The 23,399-nt window shown below is 43.9% G+C and overlaps 2 protein-coding genes across 8 annotated transcripts in view; one reads left to right on the top strand and one right to left on the bottom strand.

The window, feature by feature from the left end:
• Positions 1-23,399, bottom strand: part of PGBD5 (piggyBac transposable element derived 5) — a 313,156-nt gene that overhangs the window by 211,641 nt on the left and 78,116 nt on the right. Inside the window, exon 1 of one of the 2 annotated variants that reach the window (XM_084996896.1) lies at positions 6,908-7,128. The exons of the other annotated variant lie outside the window; for it this stretch is intronic. Within the exon in view, the coding sequence (XP_084853022.1) occupies positions 6,908-6,941 (34 nt within the window). The 5' untranslated portion in view covers positions 6,942-7,128. Of the gene's footprint in view, positions 1-6,907; positions 7,129-23,399 lie in introns of those variants that run through there. 2 annotated transcript variants of the gene reach the window in all.
• The window catches only part of COG2 (component of oligomeric golgi complex 2), a 42,142-nt gene continuing 38,079 nt past the window's right edge, over positions 19,337-23,399 (top strand). For all 6 annotated transcript variants that reach the window (XR_014827895.1, XR_014827894.1, XM_084996879.1 and 3 more), the window contains exon 1: positions 19,337-19,529. Coding sequence is in view for 4 of the 6 variants with exons in the window: in XM_084996879.1 (XP_084853005.1) it covers positions 19,458-19,529 (72 nt within the window). In the remaining 2 variants the exon portion in view is untranslated. The remainder of the gene's footprint in view (positions 19,530-23,399) is intronic.

Genomic DNA, 23,399 nt, shown 5'->3' with positions numbered 1-23,399 from the left:
GAGGGATGTGCTTGGGCTGTGGGATGGAAATCCTGTGCAATTGGATTGTGATGATCATTATACAACTACAGATGTGATACATTCATTTGAGTAATAAAAAATTAAAACAGTATGGTACTGGTACAAAAGCAGACATATGGACCAATGGAACAGAATAGAAAATACAGAAGTAAACCCAGACACCAGTCTTCAACGAAGTAGGCAAGAATATAAAATGGGAAAAAGACAGTCTCTTCAGCAAGTGGTGCTAGGAAAACTGGTCAGCTGCATGTAAATCAATGAAATTGGGACACACCCACACACCATGCACAAAAATAAACTAAAAATGGCTTAAATACTTAAACATAAGACAAGACACCATAAAACTTCTAGAAGAGAACACAGGCAAAATATTCTCTGACATTAACTGTACAAATGTTTTCTTAAGTCAGTCTCCCAAAATAATAGAAATAAAAACAAAAATAAACCAATGGGATCTAATCAAACTAACAAGCTTTGGCACAGCAAAGGAAACCATTAAAAAGACAACATACAGAATGGAAGATAATAGTTTCAGTATATGCAACTGATAAGGGCTTAATCTCCAACAACAACTCATACAACTCAACAGCAAAAAAAAAAACAAAACCCCAAACAACCCAATTGAAAAATGGGCAGAAGACCTGAAGAGACAGTTCTAGCTCTCCAAAGAAGACATGCAGATGGCCAACAGGCACATGAAAAAATGCTCAACATCACTAGTTATTAGATAAATGCAAATAAAAACTACAGTGAGGTACAACTTCACACCTGTCAGAATGGCCATCTTTAGTAAGTCTACAAGTAGCAAATGCTGGAGAGGGTGTGGAGAAAAAGGAATCCTCCTACATTGTTGGTGGGAATGTAAATTGGTACAGTCTCTATGGAAAACAGTATGGAGGTATCTCAAAACTAAATATAGAACTATCATATGATTCAGTAATCCCACTCCTGGGCATATATCCAGACAAAATTTTCACTGAAAAAGATACATGCACCCCTATATTCCTTGCAGAACTATTTACAATAGCCAAGACATTGGAAAAAACAGATGAATGGATTAAGAAGATGTGGTACATATACACAATGGAATACTACTCAGCCAAAAAAAGAACAAAATAATGTCATTTGCAGCAACATGGATGGAACTAGAGACCCTCAAACTAAGTAAAGTAAGTCAGAAAGACAAATACCATATGATATCACTTATATCTGGAATCTAATATACAGCACAAATGAACCAATCTATAGAAAGGAAACAAATTCATGGACTTGGAGAACAGACTTGTGGTTGCCAAGGGGGAAGGGGAGGGAGGGGGAGGAAGTGGGATGGACTGGAAGTTTGGGATTAGTAGATGAAACGACTACATTTGAAGTATATAAGAATTAAGATGCTGCTTATAGCACAGGAAATTATGTCTAATCACTTGTGATGAAACATGATAGAGAGTAATGTGAGAAAAAGAATGTGTGTATATATATGTGTGTGTGTAACTAGGTCACTTTGCTGTATGGCAGAAATTGACAGAACACTGTAAATCAACTATAATAAAAAATTTTTTTTAAACCCAAACCCCCAAAGAAAAGAAAATATCCCACCCCCAAGATGTCCCAGGGTCTAATTCCTGGAACCTGTGAGTATGTTGCAGGTGTGATCGCATTGAGACTCATGAGATGGGGTGGGGAGGGGTGAACCTGAATTATCTGGGTGGGCCCAATCTAATTACAGTGTCCTTATAAGAGGGAGGCAGGAAGTTAGATTCAGAGAAGGAGATGTGATGTGGAAGCAGGGTTTGGAGTGATGGGATTGCTGGCTGGAGGGGGCCAAAGTCGAGGAATGTGGGCGGTCTCTAGAAGCTGCAAAAGGCAAGAGAACAGACTATTCCCTAGACTCTCAAAAAGGAATGCACCTCTGCCAACTCCTTGATTTTAGCCCAGTGAGACCCATTTGGACTTCTCAGCTCCAGAACAGTAAGATTATATATTTGTGTTGTTTTAAGCCATTAAATTTGGGGCAACTTGTTACAGCAGCAATAGGTAACTAGTACAATATCTATCAGAAATAAATATCTATGTGTACCAAAATACATTCACAAAAATGTTTCAAGAGCATTACTTGTTAAATACAAAACAAGCTCTACTGTCAACAAAAGGTTATGCATAGCTTCAGGTCAGGTCAAGTTTTGCAGCCAAGTGAGCTGTGAACAAACCTTTCAGAGCTCCATTCTAGCTAAAGCATCACTGACTGTAATATATTTGCATTAAAACTTTATTACCTATTTCCTCTAACTGGGCAGGTGGCCTGCAGAATATGGCCACCAGGGGCTATGATTTTTATAATTTATTTTCTTTAGTTCTTACCCTATGCTCCCCAATCCTTTTTTCTTTTTTTTCTTTTTGTGTGTGTGTGTGTTTTGGCATTTTTGTTTTGTTTTGTTGTTTTGTTTTTTTGCTTTTTAGGGCCACACCTACGGCTATGGAAGTTCCCTGGCTAGGGGGTGGAATCTGAGCTACGGCTGCCGACTTATGTCACAGGGATCCGAGCTGCATCTATGACCTACACCACAGATCATGGCAATGCCAGATCCCTGACCCATTGAGTGAGGCCATGGATCAAACCCACATCCCCATGGATACCAGTCAGATTCATTTCCACTGTGCCACAATGGGAACTCTCTCCAGAAATCCTTCCTTTCAGGTTGGTGGGGATGTGGACATTCAACCTGGCTGTGAACAGTCTACTTCTGCATAGTACAAACCCCTCCCTGAGGTCCATTGTAAGCAGTCTCTTGCATATATCTGTGATAATCAGATTTACTACTCCATGATACAACTCAAGTTCACTTTATTTATTCTGCATATTCTATATAACAGAATATAAACATCTGAGGTCATAAATCTCATAACCTAACTGTATTCTCTTATGAATCACCAGATACTCCTTCTCTTAACATAACTGCTGTTATCAATAGCAATTCTATTCACCTAAGGTGTTTCCCCTTTCTTACTCATATTCAGTTTCCAGCACTTTTGATCAGATTCAACAGTTTTTAGGCAAATAATACAAGGGCTATCAAAATGAATATCTATGACACACCATATTTTTTATAAAATAGCTCCCTAACTACTTCCAGATTTTAATTATTAATAAAATTGTAAAGTAGGACCATTTAGATTTAAATATCTGTTTAAATAAAGAGAAGTTTATGTGATACAACCACTATAGAAAACAGTATCGAGGTTCCTCAGAAAACTAAATATAGAACTAGTATATTATCTGGCAATTCCACTCCTAGGCACATCCAGACAAAACTATAATTTGAAAAAGTACATGCACCCCACTGTTCAGTACAGCACTATTCACAATAGTCAAGACATGGAAGCAACCTAAATGTCCATTGACAGAGGAATGAATAAAGAAGATGTGGTACACATGCAAAATGGAATATTACTGATCCATAAAAAAGAACAAAATAATGCCATTTGCAGCAACATGGATGGACCTGAAGATTATCATACTAAGTGAAGTAAGTCAGACAAAGACAAATATCATATGATGTCATTTATATGCATAATCTAATCTTAAAATGATACAAATGAACATATTTACAAAACAGAAACAGACTCACGGATCTCAAAATCAAACTTAAGGTTACCAAAGGGGAAACATGAGATTGAGTTTGAGATTAGCATATACACATATTATATCTAAGTGTGTCTTCATTACAAAGCCATCCACAGGTATCACTTAAATATGGCATAAATTATATATACCTATGTAATAATTTTATTCATGGCACACCTTTCACCTAACGATATGCAAGAACTTTGAAACTGCACTTACACAGAATTACAGATGCTTTAAACTTGACCCATAAAAACAGGTTACTCTTGCTCAGCTCAAGAAGTTCATAAATGAAAGGATGTAAGCGTACTTCACATCTCAATATATAATATACCAAACTGTAATAAATTGTTTCTCAAGATGACACACCTAATTCTTTAAATATGTCTTAATCTACTTCTGAACTATGTAAACTTTGGAAGAGATGCAAGAGATGGCCATTCAAAGGAGTTTACATGAGGATTTCTGTGAGCTGCTGAAGATGTGTGGGTTAGAGAAAAAAAAAATGGAAACCTAGCTGCATTACTCATATTTCTGTGATTAAAAAATCAGCCTTGTGAAGTTCCTGCTGTGGTGCAGTAGGTTAAAAATCTGACTACAGCGACTTGGGTCCCTAGCTTGGCACAGTGGGTTAAAAGATCTGGTGTTGCCACAGCTGCAGCTCAGATTCAATCCCTGGCCTGAGAACTTTGATATGCCGTGGTTGTGGCCATTAAAAAAAAAAAAAACAAAATCAGCCTTGTACTAACAGATATTCATTCTAAGAAAGCAACAATTATGCTAAGTGAAATAAGTCTGAGAAAGGCAAATACAGTGTGACATAACTTATATGAGGAATCTAAAAAGTACAGCAAACTAGTGAATATAACAAAAAAGAAGCAGAGTCACAGATACAGAGAATAAACTAGTGGTTACCAGCAGGGAGAGGGAAGGGGCAATAAGGGGTAGGGGATTAAGAGGTACAAACTATTACGTATAAAATAAGCTACAGGGATATAGTGTACAACTTGGGGAGAGTGGTCAGTATTTTATAATACATTTATAGTTCATTGTGAATCACTTTGCTGTACACCTGCAACATATAATGTGCACTTCAGTTTAAAAATAAATAAATAAAATAAATCAACAACCTGTAGCCATGTTTAGCAGCCCTCATAACTCTCATAGCTTTTCATATGTAGCATTCTAATCTTCAAAAGACCTGTGTTTTGAAGATAGAGTTATTTGGGGTTATAGCAGAAGGGAGGAGGAGGGTGGCCACACAGGCTGGATTGGACAGAGCATAAGCGACTTGCTCAGCATTTCCCAGCGGGTTTGTTTCTTTTAACTTTTTTTCTTTCTTTCTTGTGGAGGGATGTGCTACAGCATGCAGTGGCTTGATGTGGGATCTAAGTTCCCAAGCCAGAGATTGAACTCAGGCCACAGCAGTGAAAGCCCCAAATCCCAAACACTAGACTGCCAGGGAACTCCCACCCCCAGGGTTTTAAATATTAAAATTTCACATCCTGTCTTATAATGAAGAGGGCAGAGAATGCAGAGGTAAATATACAAATAAAAAGCATAGCTACTAAAAGTTAACAGTAGAGATACTGCAACAAATTACTCTAAAGATAACATTTATAGGTCAAGTAAAAGATACTGCAACAGATTATTCTAAAGATAACCTTTATAGGTCAAGTGAATTTAAGAGCATGACCAGGAATTGTCCACCATGACAAGCCTGACCTAGCTCTCCAATCTCTCCCGATGGACTTTAGTTCTATTGTGCTTTCCCATACTTGTCCCAGGGATTTGCAGGAAGTCATGATAGAAACTGGATGGAAGCCAGCTACGTTTTTCCCCTGATGGACCCTAACCCTGTGCTATAGACACTGGAAATGTGCCTTTCTTTCCCACCCTGTCTGCCCATCACAGGAAGCCCCTGGTCTGACTCCTGTTGTCAACATGGGGGCATAAGATTATTGCATCATCCATTCTAACCATAAAATTTGACTCCTGGCCACATTTTTGGGGCTTGTAGCAACACCAAGGTGAATGTTTTTATGCAAATATGTGTGCAGAGTGGATTTCTCCACCTAATTTTGACCAAAGTGATAATAAACACTGCTAAGAGCATTGCACTGGAAGGCAGGGTTACTGAACCAAACTTGGGTCTGCTCACCTGTGCACAGTAAAGCCAATCTACCAACACTGGGTTTCCCATCCAGAAACCAATTGTAGGACAAAAAAACTACTATCATTTTTTTTCTCAAAAAAATCTCCATTCTTTATCTCTTCTCTTGCTGACAACACACATCCTTTGCTTTACACATTGAAATATTTCCCGTATCATTTTTACATATTACAATTTTTAACCCTTAAAAACTTTTAGCAAAATCAAGAAACAAGTATGAACTGTTATACCAGCATTTTTTGTTTGGTAAACTTAACATATTTCATAACTTCTAAAAACATACTTTTTCTCACAGCACAATTCCTCTTTAATGTGGTATGGATGAATGTTTAATAAACTCAAATGCTCTTTTTTTTTTTTTTTTTTTTTGGCTTGAAGTTCTACTACTTAACCCAAGACTGAAGTCTCAGGCAAAGTAGGCTGTGTTTGTATTTTAAGGACATGATAAGAGTTAACTACTTCAAGCTTTCTCCTAGGCAAATTTTTGTTCTCTCAAGTCAGAATTTTGAAAAAAACATATTTTATCAAGCCAGCGTTCTCTTAGCTAGATATGCAAAAATGATCAGTTTGGGAATTTCAAAACTGTTTCATCTTAACCAATTTTCTCTGGAGTCTAAAGAGGACTGTTGCCATACAGTGTTTTTAAAAAAATCATCTTTTTCTTTAGCCATAGCTGCATAGCTAAAATCTTTCTGATGAACTGAACCTGAATTTTGCCTTTACAAAAAGCAACAAGAATACCATCACACAAATGGAGTACACACTCACACCAGAAAACAGAACTGTCACAAATCCTCCAAGAGGATGGGCCATACGGAGTCCCAAACAAACACTTTCCCAACACAAACGGTCCCCAATGGCAGAGAGACGTTGGAAGCAGTTGGCAAAAGGCCCAAATGACACTCAAGGCCCATACACAGCCCTGGATGTCAGACACACATTGGAACCAACTGGCAAAAGGCCCAGAGAGCAGCTCATGCTCACAAAGAGTCGTCGACGTTCAGACACACATTAAAAACCAACTAGCAAAAGGCCCAAATAGCACCTTGTGCACCGAAGAGGAGTGTGCCAGGTGCACAGGGTGGACTTACTCGTTTTATGGCTCGTCTGCTCCTCCAATTGCATCTTTCTGTTCCACCGAGCAGGAGAGAAACAGGGAGGATCCCCCCCCAAAAAAATTAATGCTTGAGCAGCTGCGAGGAATGCCCCCCTCCAACCCCTTTCTCGGGTGGGACCAGTAGCCTCAAGTAGCAGGCTCACGGCGACCAGCCCAGTAACAGTGACTTTGCCGCAGCCCTACTGGGGAAAGCCCAGGGAGCCAGATCTCGCGAGAGCGTAGCTCCACGTGGACACCAAAAATTTACCCAAAGTGGTTCCAGCTGCCCTCAGCTCAGAAGCCAATCAAGAAGCAAAGTTGGTGGAAAGGAAAGTTTGCTTTATTTTGGAAGCGGTCAACTGGGTAGGGGGAGGGGCAGACTCCTGTCCAAAGGGTGATTCTCCCCTGCCCCCCTTCAGTGGGCAAGAGCTTTTGTGGGCAGAGGGAGGGGGATAAATGCAGAAACAGCACAGTCAGCTCTGACAGTCGTCTTGAAGGTGGTCATGGGTGGTCTGGACCGGCGTCAGTCATCTTGATTAAGTACAGTTAGTCTTCAGTTCCAGGGTCAGTTTATTCCCTTTTCCTTGAGGCAAGTTCTTGGAATTGTGGCAGATGATGTCACAGCTACAGTCTGCTCAACACGTAGTTAACTTCTTCCTCCTAGTGGGGGTTTCAGTCTCTCTAAGACAGCTCACAGGATGTGGCTCAAAATACCATATACAAAAAAACAAACAAAAAAACAAAAAAATACCATCTACAGCCCTTGAGGAGGACCTAAAGGTTCTTGACTGCTTAATAACTAAACAAACCATTAGTATTTGATCCTGTTTGACTGCTTTCCTTTGCTCCTGCATTTTCTCACTTTTCTTTTTTTTTTTGTGGGGGGGGGCCTGCACCTGTGGCATATGGAGTTTCCCACGCTGGGTCAGAATGGGAGCTACAGCTGCCAGCCTGCACCACAGCCACAGAAATGCCAGATCCAAGCCACATCTGCCACCAACACCACAGCTCATGGCAACGTGGGATCCTTAACCCACTGAGAGGGGCCAGGGATTGAACCTGCATCCTCATGGTTACTAGTCAGATTCATTCCACTGAGCCACAACAGGAACTCCTCGCTTTTCTAATTAAACTTATTCTTTGGCTTAAGTTTCTCTACAGACAAAAGGAAGGTGGAGGATATGGGGAGAAAAGAATCATAGGGACCTGTTGCGTTTCATGAATACTGCCCATAGCTTGAGGTATACACGGAAGCCTGTTCCCAAGGCTCTGATCTATAAAGGTCTAGCACTTTTCCATTCATATAGAGATTGAAAAGTGGCAGGACAGAAACTAACACTTGTCTTGTTGGAAGTTTGCAGGAACATGGTGACCTGACTTATATAGACAGCAAGCGCAAAGGATTCCAACACCAAGAAGTTTGTTATAGCCAGCCACACCCCCTCCCCTTTTAGCAGAAAAGAGGTATGGATTCTGACTTGAGTAAGATGGTTCTTTGGGACACTCATCTACCATCTTCTCTGTCTGCTGGATTTCTGAATAAAGTCACTATTCCTCTTTACAGCACCTCATCTCTCGATTTATTGGCTTGTCATCTGGTGACAACACTAAGCCGCCCCCCCCCCACCCCCAGAGGAAGCCAAATCCCAGGCAATTCCATCCCACTGCAGTGAAGTGGCTGGAGGGTCAGAGTCCCAAGAGGGTAATGGGTCAGGCCATTAGGAGAAAAGCATGGAGAAATCAAGGCCACACAGAACTGATGAGGAGGGTCCAAAGGCACTGGGAAAGCACCAGCAACTTGCCTGCAGTCCTAGAGAAGATCACTGTAGAGAGCGGGGTGAAAGGAATGAAGGAGTCTGTTCCACACCCATATTAACATGTGTTCAAAGGGAGGCTTGCACAAGAATGTTCATTTCAACACTCTTTCAAAATAACAACAAAATACTGGAAATCATTTAACTGTCTACTAATGGTGGATTGGATCAATCAAGTACAATATGTTCAGATTACAAATATTATTCATCAGATTGAAAAATATGCCAGATTTGTTGCCACAGCTGCAGCAGAGGTCACAGCTATGGCTCAGATCTGATCTCTGATCTCTGACCTGGGAAAATCGCATGCAGTGGGGTGGCCAAAAAAGAAAAAAAAAAGCCAGATTTTATGGTCTTTCAGGTATGTTATGAAGTGAAAAATCAAGTGACAGATTAATGGCCTTACAATGTAAAATATTTTAATTAAAACAAGATGTGTAAATAATTAATTCATATGTATCGGCATACAAACCTGCGTAGAAAAAAGTCTAGATAAATATATGCAAACCTGAGGAAATAATAGGGTTTAATGTGTTAAAGGGGACTCATTTTATTCCATACTTGATTATGAATTATTAAGTTATGTAGTTAAAAACCAAATTGCCTTTGTAAAAACAGGCGTGACATTTTGAAATGTGAAGCTATGACAGGAGATTTATGAGCCAAAGGAAAAATAAAAATGACTCCTTCCCATTCTTACTTTTTAAATGATGCCCTTGACAAAAAGTGGAGTTAATTTCCAAAGACTGTCCCCTCAATTATGAGGGCCGAGAAGGCATAACATTTTTCTGTTTTCAGCTAACATTCTGTCATGAAACTAACTGGATTCTTATGGCTCAGCTCCACATGGTTTAAAGCCATAAACCCCGTTAGCCAGCAAACATCCCCAAGCCAGGCAGGTTGCACATCCTAAGACCCTTTAGGGTAGTGCATGGGCCATGTTTCACATGTGAGGTCTCCTGACGGCCTCTGGTCCGAGCTCTTCTCGCATGGAGACTGATCCTATGTTGCTGGCCACCAGGGTCCCAACGTTTCTCCAGGTACATTAGGGCTTTGTTCCTCAAGGTGGCTAAAATACTTAGATAAACAGAAAGCTCACTCCTCATAGGACTCTTTGACTTGGATGTAGCTTGAATAATTGGAAGGCACACATAGGGTTTTCATGTGTTGCTAATTTCTTTTTTTTTTTTCTTTTTTCTTTTCTTTTTTTTTTTTTGTCTTTTTGCCTTTTCTAGGGCCGCTTTCGTGCCATATGGAGGTTCCCAGGCTAGGAGTCTAATCAGAGCTGTAGCCACCAGCCTATGCCAGAGCCACAGCAAAGCGGGATCTGAGCCGCATCTGCGACCCACACCACAGCTCACGGCAACGCCGGATCCTTCACCCACTGAGCAAGGCCAGGGATCGAACCTGCAACCTCATGGTTCCTAGTCGGATTCGTTAACCACTGTGCCATGATGGGAACTCCCCATGTGTTGATAATTTCTACTGAAAAAAACTGTGGCAGGGCATAAAGTATGTAAGTAATAATTTTGAGGTTGGTGACAAGGAAGGCTAGTAAAGGGGAATAGTAGAATCACTGAAGAGAAACCACAAGATCAATAAAAAGGGATGAAGAATAAATACGTCGTCATGTAGAAAGTGGAAGAGGGCTTTCTTGAAGAGGTTAGTCTCTAATCTTACTCCCTTCTGTCTCCTCTGCTTCCTATGAAACATTCTCACCTCCCAACTTAATAAAGAATCCTCGACCTCGCCTCATGGATGCGTAGCTGTGCCCCCCTTTTCCTTGTATTCCCAATCAATGGTCCTGAAGATTTCCCTATGCTCATCATTCCCACAGTTACTCAGCCCTTCCATTTGGCTCCACTCTACTTCTCTTGTTAAGGGTATCAGTTTCTTTAAAATTTCAGAATCTGATGGGACATTTTCACTTCTTATTTGAGAGGCAGTTGGGTGCCATGAAATGACCCTCGGCTTGCTTCTCTTCTGAAATTTGACTCACACGTCACCTTTTTCAGCAAGGCACACACTGAGACCTGTTGGAAGAGTCAGGAACTCTGCTCACAGACCTTTTAATGCTCTATACATACATCAGCTCGGGAATCCCTGTCTTATCATTGCTAACAGACTCATCTGCCCCAATGACATGTGAGGTTGTTGAGGGTTAAGACTGCATCCTTCGGTACCCTGTCCCAGCTCTGGATCTGGCTGATTGAAGATGTTCCGTGATAGCTATTGAATGAGTGCATTAAAGAGTGACTGAATGGGGAGTTCCTGTGTGGTGCAGCAAAAACAAATCTGACTAGTAACCATAAGGTGGTGGGTTCAAACCCTGGTCTCGCTCAGTGGGTTAAGGAACTGGCATTGCCATGAGCTGTGGTGTAGGTGGCAGACACAGCTTGGATCCTGCGTTGCTGTGGCGGTGGCATAGGCTGGCAGCTGTAGCTCCTATTCAGCCCCTAGACTGGGAACCTCCATATGCCACGGGGGGCAGCCTACATAGAAAAAAAAAAAAAAAGAGTGACTGAATGAGACCTAAACAAATTTACAAGCTTTGTGCAGCAAAGGACATGGAAACAACTCAAATGCCCACTGAGAGATGGATTAAGAAGTTGTGGTCCATATACACAATGGAATACTACTCAGCCATTAAAAAAGAACAAATAATGCCATTTGCAGCATTATGGATGGAACTAGAGATTCTCATACTAAGTATGTCAGAAAGAGACAGATACCATATGATATCACTTATATGTGGAATCTAATATATGGTATAAATGAACCTAGCTACAGAAAAGAAAAAAAAAAAGACTCATGGACATGGAGAACAGACTTGTGGTTGCCAAGGGGGAGGGTGGAGGAACTGGGAGGGACTGGGAGTTGGGGGTTGGTAGATGTAAACTACTACATTTCGAGTGGATAAGCAATGAGGTCCTACTGTACAGCACTAGGAACTCTATCCAATCTCCTGGGATAGAACATGATGGAAGAGAACATAAAAAAGATAATGTCTTTGTATGTATAATGGAGTCGCTTTGCTGTACAGCAGACACTGGCACTATAATTTTTTTAAAAAGAAAAAAAAAGATGGTATTATAACTAAATATGGGTTGGTTATCCCAGGAATGCAAGACTCTAACATTCAGTAATAAATTCATATAATTTCCTATTCTAATTGATTAAAGGAAAAAATACATAATTTTAATACTGGCTTACAAAAAGTTGTTAATACTCAACACCCAATCTGACAAGACTCAAGGTAAATTTGGAAGAGAAGGAAAAATCTTTCAGTTGATAAATAGCATCTCCTGGGGGACCTTCAACAAATACACACAGCAATGAGATGAGAGAAGTATGCACATTAAAGAAACTATATCCGCTGTCTCTGGATTAAGAGTGAAGAACACATTGACAGTGTTTACTAGTCCTAGTGAGGACATTAAAAAAAGAGTGATTGAATGAATTAGTACATGAGTCCTGATGGGTTAGCCTGGAGAACAAAGAGGAAAAGCTCGGAAGACAGAGCTATAACTTAGACAGGGGAGCAGGTAAAGAAGGAACCAGAAAGGAAGGCCTGAAGAACCGCAAGTTTGGGTCTAAAGTTACAAACCCTGGGAATCAAATGGAGACAATTAGCCCCCATAATGATTAATGAGTAAGGCCTCCTTTGAGCAGAAGAAGAAGAATAAAAAGTTTTCCTTGGGCCTCCAGAGGTTCTCATTGGACTGAAATAGTCACACTCCACTCCATTGATGGAGTCCGTGTTTTCTATCACCAGACAGTGAGACAGAGAAAGGCCTTGGTTTCAGGGACTCAGCATATAAAGGTAAAATTCTGCCAGTTCATTGCATGGTAGGCATGAGGTCGTAATGCTGGGAACCAGTAGTTTAGAGCCAATTTCATCAGAAAGAGCAAAATAAATATTCAAAGGTAACAGAATTTATTCAAACATTCAAACATGTATTCCTCTCTCTCTCTCTCTCTCTCTCTTTTTTTTTTTTTTTTTTTTTTGGCCCACCCAAGGCACATGGAAGTCCCTGGGCCCAGGATTGAATCTATGCCACAGCAGCAAACCAAAGCTACAGTTGTGATAATACCACGTCTCTACCTGACAAGCCACCAGGGAACTCCCACACTTGTATTTCAGACAGAAACTTGCCTTGGCTGTTCACATCCTTCCTGTGCTCTCACACCTCCTCTTACAGACAGTTCAGAGGTGGGGTTCTGAGAAGGGAGGCTCCCCCTCTTGGAACAACACCTGACCATCTGGTGCCCATCAGCTCAGCATCCTGGCAACAGATTAGCCCAACTCAGGGTCCGTGTCTGGCCTCAGTATTGATGTACTCATCCCAGTTCTGCTCAGAAGGAAGCATCTAAGACCCCCACCATCTGTTCCTGGATGGGTCTGTTCCAGGATTGGCAGAGGACCCAGAGCCTGGGGGAAATGACAGTGCTGTCATGTTAGGCCCTTGCTGCCCTGATGTTAGACATTACTGACCAGGTATGTGGACTGTCCCCCTGCCTTGTGCCTGTAGACCAAGCTATGGGGTGTGGGGTGGAGGGTGGTCTGACCATATCACCCCCATCCTCCACCAGCTCAGCCCTGTGACTTGCAGTGTGAACTTGGACATCATCATTCTGGGCGTGTATCTCTCTCACACTTGTTGGTTAATGATCTAATTCAACCAAGCCTTAGTGTTCTCATCAGTGCAAGAAGACAGCACTAGGAACTCCCTCCCATGGGCATTTAGGAGACTGACCCGGACAACCGATGTAGAGGGTTTAGTGCTCTGCCTCATTAGCGTTGGCCGGTATTATTGGCCATGGGATGGCAGGACAAGTTCCCAGCAAGTGCCCTCCATGTTGGACAGACCAACAGAGAGCCTCCCTCGGTGGGGGGTAGGGGGCAGCCAAGGCTCATGGTGAGAGTTCTGCCCAGTCCTTGAGAGCACGGGCTTTGGGATCAGGTATAATTCTGGCTTCTTCACTTACAACCTGGTACTTAGGCAAAGGCTTATCATTTCTGAGCTTCTTCTTCTTTTTTTTTTTTTTTTTTTGCTTTTTAGGGTAGCACCTATGGCATATGTAAGTTCCCAGTCTAGGGGTCGAATCGGAGCTGCAGCTGCCAGCCTACACCACAGCCACAGCAATGCCAGATCCACGCCTTGTCTGCGACCTACACCACAGCTCACAGCAACACCGGATCCTTAACCCACAGAGCAAAGCCGGGGATTGAATTTACATCCTCATGGGTACTAGTTGGATTCATTTCTGCTGAGCCACAATGGGAAATTGTGACCCTCATTTCTCAAAGCTGTAAACTGAGGGTAACAACACCTGTGCCTCCTAGGCTTGGGTCTTGACCTGGCACCTGGGTAAATGTATGTGCTCAGTAAACTGTAGCTCTTACAGTGTGGTGTGATTTTTCTTACTATCACTGTCCGCAGTTCCAGTCTGGCATGTCAGGAAGATAAAGGAAAAGCCTTTCATACAAATAGAAAAAGAACACTTGTGAAGGCTGTGTTTTATTGGTTAATTCACAAAGAAATCAGCCACCACTTCAAGGGAGACTCCAAAGAGCAGACAGGTAGACAGTGATGCCGAAATGAATTTGCTGGTTGTGGATGCAAAGAGTTGTAAAACTGGCTTCCTCCAAAGGAAAGAGGGGGTCCAGTGGACAAAATTCATTTGTATGTCTATAGACAAGAATCATTTGTACCGATATCAATTATCTACAGTTTATAGGGTTGTCAACGGCTCAAAGACAGGAAAGGCACACACCCCTCAATGGAGTTAGATGATTCAGAAGGGGGCTTTATACAAAGCTGTTTTCCCTTGGAAGACACTGTATTCTCTCATGTTCATTTCAAAGTCCCTATAATGCCAAAATAAATACGCGAGAAAGAAGAAAATTTATCCTTACCATTTTTTAGTTGAGTCTATTTATTATAAAATGTCCATGGAAGAATGAACCATCCACCATATGGGAATATGTGAAGTCACTGATCTGGGAGATGGGGAGATTTGGGGACACCCAAGGATCGCTTTGTCTTCTAGTTGGCATGGGACATTTTGAGTCAAACCACCACCTCAGATCCACTCTGGAATGAAGCAGGGTGTAAATAAAATACAGAAGGAGTTGGAATGGCCCTGCTGGCTCCCAGCGAGCTTTCCAAGGTGGGTGGAGGCCTTGACCAGGATGCTGGCTTCACTACACGGCTGCCTTCCTCTTGGAATGAAGGAGCGTCAGACTAGACACTCAGCGGCTCGCGTTCAAGTGGTATGAGCCACTTAAACATGGAAACCCTCTTTTCCAGCAGCTGTGAGCCAGGACGACTCTGGCTGCTGTCAGAAGAGTTGGCTGCTTTAGTACAACAGTTCAAGAGAGATCAGCTGGGGAATACAAGGATGATTCCTGGGGAAAATGCTCACGTGAATTTCCTCAGCACAGCCTCTCTTTTTGCAACACTGAGCATTCTGTGGCAAGCCTGCCAAAAATGTGAAAACTATAAATAGGGAAGAGTAGGAAGGGAAAATGGGGAACTGACAGGATGCCACTGAAAATACAGAACTAAGAACCTTCCAGAAATTCAAAGTCAAAGAAATGGAGGAGCAGGTACAAGCTTTAGAGTGAAAAGAAAGGCAGAAGAGTGAAATCCAGAGAGACTTGAAGCTAGAAAAATAGTGTCAAATTGAAGTCTCACTCTAAAAGCACAGATCAGAAAATGAGGGGGAAAATTAGGAAATCCTGACTGCTTACCATGTCTTGCACTGACAAGGAACTTTATGTACACTTTTCGAATTAATCTTTCAGTTCCTGTTTCCTAAAGATGATAGGCAAATATTTAACAATGGACAAATCTTCGGTAGCAGAGACAATTAACCAGTGGGAAGCTGGCCAGAAGACCCCTGCCCAGCCAGGTATTAACCCTCTCATGGCTGGCTCCCAGGCCATGGTAGGGATCTCAGGAAAGAGCAAGGGCAGCAGGGGACATCAAGTGGGCTGTGGACAGAGACTGTGAGCCACATTTGTGCAGTAAAGGGATGTGTACTAACTGAATATCAGCTCTGACGGGTGACATTCTGAGTGGTGACCTTGTCCGCAGGGCAGGCTTAGGCTCCCTCTGTATTCCCTTTGTCCTCTCCAGGGGGCTCCACTAGCATCTGGGGTCTCTCCTGCTGCACCAGCTTTGGTGGGGGAGACACAACTGCCACAGCCTGTGGCTCCACAGGGCAGGCGGCTTCACGTGGCAGCCCGCTCCGTGGGGTCTCGGCTGCTCCTTGCAAACTCCTGGGAGGAGAGCAGGCAGCACAGGCTCTCATTTTCCTTTGAAACCTAATCCCTTCAGCATCCCAAGGTTAGCACAGCTGGCTGTTCAGATTTAGGTACATCCGTTTACTAAATGCCTGGGGACAATTTCAGAAGGGAATTACATTGAAGGAAGGAAAGAGTTCAAGTTCTAGTTCATCTTGACTTCTAGAGAAGGGAAGGTTTCCCAAGCACCTTTATCTGATCTGCCCACCACCCTCGCCCCATCTCCTGATGCCTTGCTTGGTTAGAAGTGTGGGCTTTGCAGAGTTCCCGTCGTGGCTCAGCGGTTAACGAACCCAACTAGCATCCATGAGGACACGGGTTCGCTCCCTGGCCTCGCTCAATGGGTTAAGGATCTGGTGTGAGCTGTGTCTCAGTTGGGGCTCGGACCCCAAGTTGCTGTGGCTATGGCATAGGCCTGTGGCTACAGCTCCAATTCAACCCCTAGCCTGGGAACCTCCATATGCCAACAGTACAGCCCTAAAAGACAAAAAGACCAAAAAAAAAAAAAAAAAAAAAGAGTGTTGGCTTTACAGTGCCCTGCCTGGATTTGCCCTTGTCACTGTCACCATGTGGCCTTGGGATAAATGTCACCTCTCAGAGCCAATACAGATTGGTTATTAGAACTGGTCATTTTATAGGTGTGATGATACTTTTGCAGGTGTGTAAGGAATTGTCTTTTTTTTTTTTTTTTCTCTTTTTCTGTGACCTGTAAACCAAAGTCTATGGGGAGCAGGAAATGGTGTGGTGTTTGGAATTTGTCTTAAAGTATATTCCAGATTTAAAAAGCGGGTAGTGGTGCAGTGGTAAGAGAGCAAAGATGAAACAGATGATAGTTGAAGCAAGGTGATGGGTTCGTGGAAGGGGTGGAGTAATTTCTGCTCTCCAGACTTTTGAATGTGTTTGAAATTTTTCATCATAAGAGTAAACAAACCCAAAACCAATACTGAGGCTTTCATTCTCCATACTTAAAAAAAAAATCACAGAATGTACTTTTCCTAACTGCTTCTCTTGGCAACTTGTCTTGATTTTTCTGGCTAGATTCCAGCTCTCACCCTATCCACCAACGTCTCTAGACTTTAGTAAGGAACATTCCCTTCGACAAGGCTTATAGGCCCAAGGCAAAGGAATATATCATTTGGGATTCTACTATACCCACATGTAACAAATGTGACCAGTGTCTTGGTTGGAGTAATTTTGTTTTTTGTTTTGTTTTGTTTTGTTTTTTAGGGCCTCAGGTGCAGCATATGGAGGTTCCCAGGCTAGGGGTTGAATCAGAGCTGTAGCTGCCAGCCTACACCACAGCCACAGCAACACAGGATCTGAGCCATCTGTGACCTACACCACAGGTCATGGCAATGCCGGATCCTTGACCCACGGAGCGAGGCCAGGGATTGAACCTGCATCCTTATGGATCCAAGTTGGGTTCGTTAACCACTAAGCCACAATGGGAACTCCTTGTTTGGAGTAATTTGAATACAAGAGTTTCATCGTACGGTGGTGCCTCCCTCTGTCCCACCCTTTCAAGGACTGGCAGGGTGAAGGTTATCTCCAGAGAGAGCACAGCCTGAAGAGGCAGGCTTATACCCAGGCTTTATACCCAGCGTATAAAGCGACTTGGGTGAAGTTTGTGGTTTGAGTCTTAAGAAGAAAAAAACTGAAATGAATCATCATCATTGACCATGGTTTTCACAGTTAGAGGGAGGGCCAATGGGAGAAAGAGTAAGGAAGAGAAGAAGAAAGAGAATGTCAAAATAAAATTGGGATGTATGGGGGCAGGTGGAGGAAGAAAGTCTGAGATGTTGGGGTGGGGTTTGTTGACTTAAACAAATGCACAACCTGAAAGTTGAGAGTTAAGTTTATTTTTTTCTTTTTAGGGCTGCAGGTGCAGCATATGGAAGTTCCCAGGCTAGGGATCGAATCACAGCTATAGCTGCTGGCCTTGGCCACAGCCACAGCAACACTGGATCTTTAACCCACTGAGAGGGGCCAGGGATTGAAGCTTTGTCCTCATGGATACTAGTCAGGGTCATTGCCGCTGAGCCACAACAGGAACTCCTGAGAGTTAAGTTTTATTTGGGGCAAAATGAAGCCCAGGAGACAGCATCTCAGGTGGCCCTGAGAAACTGCTCTGAGGAGATGAGGGAGGAGTCGGGATATACAAGAGGTTTTTTTGCAATAAAGGACAAGTAGTTGGAACAAAAGAGGTCTGGGCTCGCTGAAATCATTCCTTGGATATGCACCTCAGCTATCAGGGCAAGTAGCCTAGGTTCTCATAGCCTGGGTTCCCTCAGGACTCCCTCTGTGGTCCATGCTTGGAGGTGGCTTCATTTGCAGATGGCCGTGACATCCATTTCAGAGAGCTCCGAAATACTGCTCCAAAGAGGCAGGTATCTTTATCAGATATCGAGGTATCTGATAAAGGTGAGGGGGAGGTGCATGCAGCCACGCACACATTTTACAGAAGTTTGCTGCTGGTGTCCTTAAGGTTACTACTAGTCAAGAGGAGCAAACATCACCATGAAGGATTTTAGTGTTTTTCTAGATAGGAGATGCAAGAATTGGGTGTATAATATCTTCTCCTAAAAATATCTGACTATCTTAAGACCTGTTCTTCCAGTTTCCTAAGAGCACAGAGTACTTCACTTCTGGTCTCCACCCTGAACTCCACCCAGGGGTGCTGCGGGTGGGCAGCTGCACTGGCTCACAATTTAATCCATGTAATGGCTGATGGCAAGCGCCAAACCTCAGTTCCCGGTTTGATCGCACCAACACTGGCCACAGATTCTGACATCTGCCCACTCCTGGTTTAGATGAAAAATAACCATGTGTGCAGATGTATTTGTTTAGTGACTAGGCAGGTTATGAGGCGCTCCTTTAAGAGCCTTGAAGACCCCAAGTTGCTCTTAGACTGCCCACCTGGCACTGAGCCCAAGCCTGGACCACCGGCCTGAGAACCCAGAGGCTGACATGCAGTGGGGCATGCTCTCCCCGCGAAGCAAGATAGGGAGAAGACGCAGGAAGAACATTGCAGACAGATTTTTCCTAGCAGAAAGGGTGGCTGGGAGGGAGCCCCCCCACCCACACTGCTGCTCTCTCCACACTCAATCCCGCCCCCCTGGGAGCCCTAAAGTGGCCAGAGCCAGCGTGAGCTGCAGAGACGCCCTCCTCCCGTAGGAGGGCAGCACGATCCGCAGCGCGGCCGCGGCGGCTGTCCCAGCGCCCCTCTTAGGGGCGGCGGACGGAGGCCGGCCCCCCGGTGCACTTCGCTGATTGGCTGCGGGGCGGGCGCTGCCATGTTGGCGGAAGAGGTGCCCTCTGTGCCGTGGAAACGGGTCGTGGCTGCGGCCGCCGAGTCCGTGCACGCAGCAGGCTGCTTCTCCTTGCTGGGGTGTCAGCGCTGAGAGGCGGCGACCGGCGGGATGGAGAAGAGTAGGATGAACCTGCCCAAGGGGCCGGACACACTCTGCTTCGACAAGGACGAGTTCATGAAGGTGCGCGCCCGGCCTCGCTCCCCTTCCCGCCTGCTCCCGCCCTGTCTAGGACCGCGCCCGCGCGAGACCGGCCCTCGGCGGGACCTCGCTGCGCTTGCAGTGAGTCTCTCGGCCTCAGGTGTGGCAGGTGCAGACTGGAGAAAGCGCGTCTGCGAAGTCGCGCGTAGTGTGTGGAAAGGCCTGGAAGTTCTGGACAAGTGGTTTTGAGCTCAGTGTGAAAGACCCTGTTATTACCCGACCCCGTTGCCATGCAGAGCGGTCTGGTTGCCAGGTCCTTGGCCACACAAGCTTGTTGGCCAGATCCTTGCACTTAGAAGTATGTACTGCAAGTACTGACCAAGTCTGAGAATCCACGTCCCCACCCAGAGATCAGGTGGGGAAAAAAGACACTTGACGGAAATGCTTTTCATAACATTGACCTAAAGCTTCTTAGTGAGATATTTATAAGATTAGGATATTCTTACTGATTTTGTTGCATTACAACGAAGCAAACCATTCCCTTTTCCTGAAGTTGCCCTACTTGAAATTGGTCTGCAGGTAATTGTAGGATATAAACTTACATAGATAGAATAGAAATATAAACGGAAAACATTTTGCAGATAATAAAGGGTCAGAAAGCACCGCCTTGAAAATGACCAGGATTTCAGTCAGAGCCAGGAAGGACTTTGTATACCTGTTTGGTGTATCTCTCTGGGTCAGTTCTTAAACCATTACAAAAAATTTATATTTATTTTGAATTTCTAAGGATGGGGATTTTTAAAAATTTTTGAAGTTATACTTGATTTACAGTGTTCTATCAATTGCAAAGTGACCAAGTCATACATATATGTCCATTCTTTTTCTCATATTGTCTTCCATCATGTTTCATCACAAGTGAGTGGTTATCCTTCCCTGTGCTATAACAGCAGGACCTCATTGCTTATCCATTCTTTTTTTTTTTTTTTTTTTTTTTTTTTTTTTTTTGTCTTTTGTCTTTTTGTTGTTGTTGTTGCTATTTCTTGGGCCGCTCCCGCGGCATATGGAGGTTCCCAGGCTAGGGGTCCAATCGGAGCTGTAGCCACCGGCCTACGCCAGAGCCACAGCAACGCGGGATCCGAGCTGCGTCTGCAACCTACACCACAGCTCACGGCAACGCCGGACCGTTAACCCACTGAGCAAGGCCAGGGACCGAACCCGCAACCTCATGGTTCCTAGTCGGATTCGTTCACCACTGCGCCACGACAGGAACTCCCTATCCATTCTAAATGTAATAGTTTGCATCTGCTAATCCCAAACTCAGGATGGGGATTTTTGATACCACTTGGTGGTTTTGATTTCAGTGTTAAAATGTTAAAAGTTTTGGCTCAGTAGACACCTAAACTTTTAGGCAAGTGAGGTTAAATCTCTTACTGTTCTCTCTTGATGACTTCAAGTTATGATCTGATTTCACTTTTTCTAGGTTAGTTAGCCTATCTCTTTTCGATACTTGCCTTCAGATCTCATTTCTGGTTTTAAAGTAATTACACCTGTATCCTCTCCAGTGTGGCCGTATCATTTTTAGTATGCAGGTCTGTCTGGACCCAGGAATAACACTTTTGTTCTTATACAGTGAAGTTTCTGCTAAATCCCTCTAATGAAGGGTGTAGCTTGAAAGGGAGTACAGAGTGAACTGTGTGTCCCAGGAACCTTTGTTCCGCCCCCTGGCTGAGCGCTGTCCTGAAGCCAGGGTAGAAAAAGGGAACATGCTGGGGAACGACATGCTGAGGAGCAGCGCCTTGGAAGAAGAAAAGGCACAGGCAGAGATCAGGGGCCTTGTTCTGACTTCTGATTTCTGGAATCTCAGAAAACAGAGAGCTTGTCAACCTTTGGCCTTCTTCAAGGCTTCCTTCAGGCTCAGCACCAGCATTCCTTCTGACTCACTAGGCGCACCGTGTTTATTGCTCTGAGCTGACAGAATGCTTTTAGTCAAAGCAGCATTGGAAGGTAGAAACCTCAAGATGTAAGTTCTAAAGTAGGAAACTGGGGAGATGGCTGGAATGGTAGCCGTTCCATATTCTTTCATGGCTCCTGGCCTCTTTCATGGCCTCTCATGGCTGACTGCTCTGCAGTCTGTAGTGCTGATACATGTGACTTCACACGTAGGTGAAGAGCACACACACAACAGCTGTTCTGTGTTAAGTGGTGTTGATTTTCTAGGTGGGACCTGGAGAGAGAGGTGATTTGCAATTTGTGCTTCCTTCGAAGAGACATTTTTTTAAATGAGTTTTAGTTTGCTGGCAGAGATGATGGGTGGAGAGCTTGCTCTCAGGTTATAGTCCTACATCTGTGTTTCATTCAACATGTTTTATAACTGGGCATGTTTTGTGCCTTTGGGAAAGTTAGGGAATATCAGATTTGCATTAGGAGAGTTGAGATTACTTGAAATCCAGTCATTTGATTGGAAACTGTGTCTTTAATCTGCCAGACATGATGAGGACCTGTTAGGGCAGTGGAAGCGATTGCTCATTTTACAAGCAGGCCTTCATCGGTCACTTGCTTGGTGTCAGGCAGCAGTCTAGACATGATGGTACCAGGATGGGTAAGGTACGGTTTTGACTCTTGAGCATGGTGATAGGAAGACCAGGTATGCCGAGAAACCGCCCTTGGTCCAGAGGTGGCAGGATGGCCAGGGTGAGACCGGAAGGTGGATAGGCAAATGGGTGGGGCTGCAAGTTGTCGTATGCTGCGGGGTTTGTGCTTGCTACCCTGTTCATTGTGGAGGTACAGTCAAATTTAAAGCAGGAAATCACATGGTCTGTCTTGCATTGGAGCCGACTAGTGGCAGGAGGCTACTTAAAAGTGATTTCAGGAGTTCCCACTGTGATGTAAAGGGATCGGCAGTGTCTCTGCAGCACCAGGTTGCAGGTTTGATCCCCGGCCCAGCACAGTGGGTTAAGTATCCAGCTTTGCTGTAGCTGTGGTGTAGGTCGCAACTGTGGCTCAGATCTGATCCCTGGCTCAAGAACTCCACTTGCTGCAGGGTGGCCAAAAAAGAAAAAGAAAAAGTGATTTTCGTGGTCCTAATGAGATCTAATGAGAAACACAGAGGAGGGGACAGGTTTGTGAAAGATGTAGGTGATTAAAAGATAGGAATGGCGGAAGGAGAATCACTTGGGGCAGAGGTGGCCGTGACATCATACCGTTAGCCTTGTCAGCTTAAAAAAAAAGAACAAGCATCTTGTTGGGGGTGGGGGGGTTTGACAGCCAGCTAATAGGATGTGCGATAGTGGCAGTAGGAGAGAAGGCAGCTGATAATAACAAGAAGAACTTAGATGCATCTGCCTAGGAGTTCTGTGGAGATCATAGCTCCCCCCATCCCAGCATATGACACCATCTCCTGCTTGGTGGAGAAAAATAGTGCTATCGAGTGGGAAGTCCTACATCTGGCTGCCAATAGCTCCTTTTTTGGGTTTGTACCCATTTTCTTTTCCTCTCCTTGCTGAAGAGGGGTTTTTCTTCCTGACATAATCCTTCAGCATGTGCTTGGAGTCCAGTTCCCTGTGCTGTCTCCACCCCCCACCACCACCATTTCCTCTCCTTCTCTGCTCCTTCCCACTGGCTTCCAAACACACTCCTGCTTTGGTCTCTTCTACTCGACCCCCCAGCCTCTAGCCCCTGTCCTGTCTCTCGCCTCCATATCACTCCAAATGCTCACGACTTGTCTTTACTTTCTCAGGTGCCCATTGATCACTTGTCTATCTTCCTTGGAGAAATGTCTGTTCAGATCCTTTGCTTGTTTTTTAATTGGGTTATTTGCCTTTTATTGTAGAGTTATGAGTTTTTTTATATTCTGAATGTTAGACCCTTGTCAGAGGATTTGCAAATATTTTCTCCCATTCAATCACAAGTTTT

The sequence above is a fragment of the Sus scrofa genome, chromosome 14, assembly GCF_054392235.1.
Source record: "Sus scrofa isolate SSC_HxYL_T2T_F1_AM1 chromosome 14, Sscrofa_HxYL_maternal_Yorkshire_Landrace_v2.0, whole genome shotgun sequence".
Lineage (NCBI taxonomy): Eukaryota > Metazoa > Chordata > Mammalia > Artiodactyla > Suidae > Sus > Sus scrofa.
Note: the sequence above shows the minus strand (reverse complement) of the source record. Positions and strands in the feature narration are given on the sequence as shown.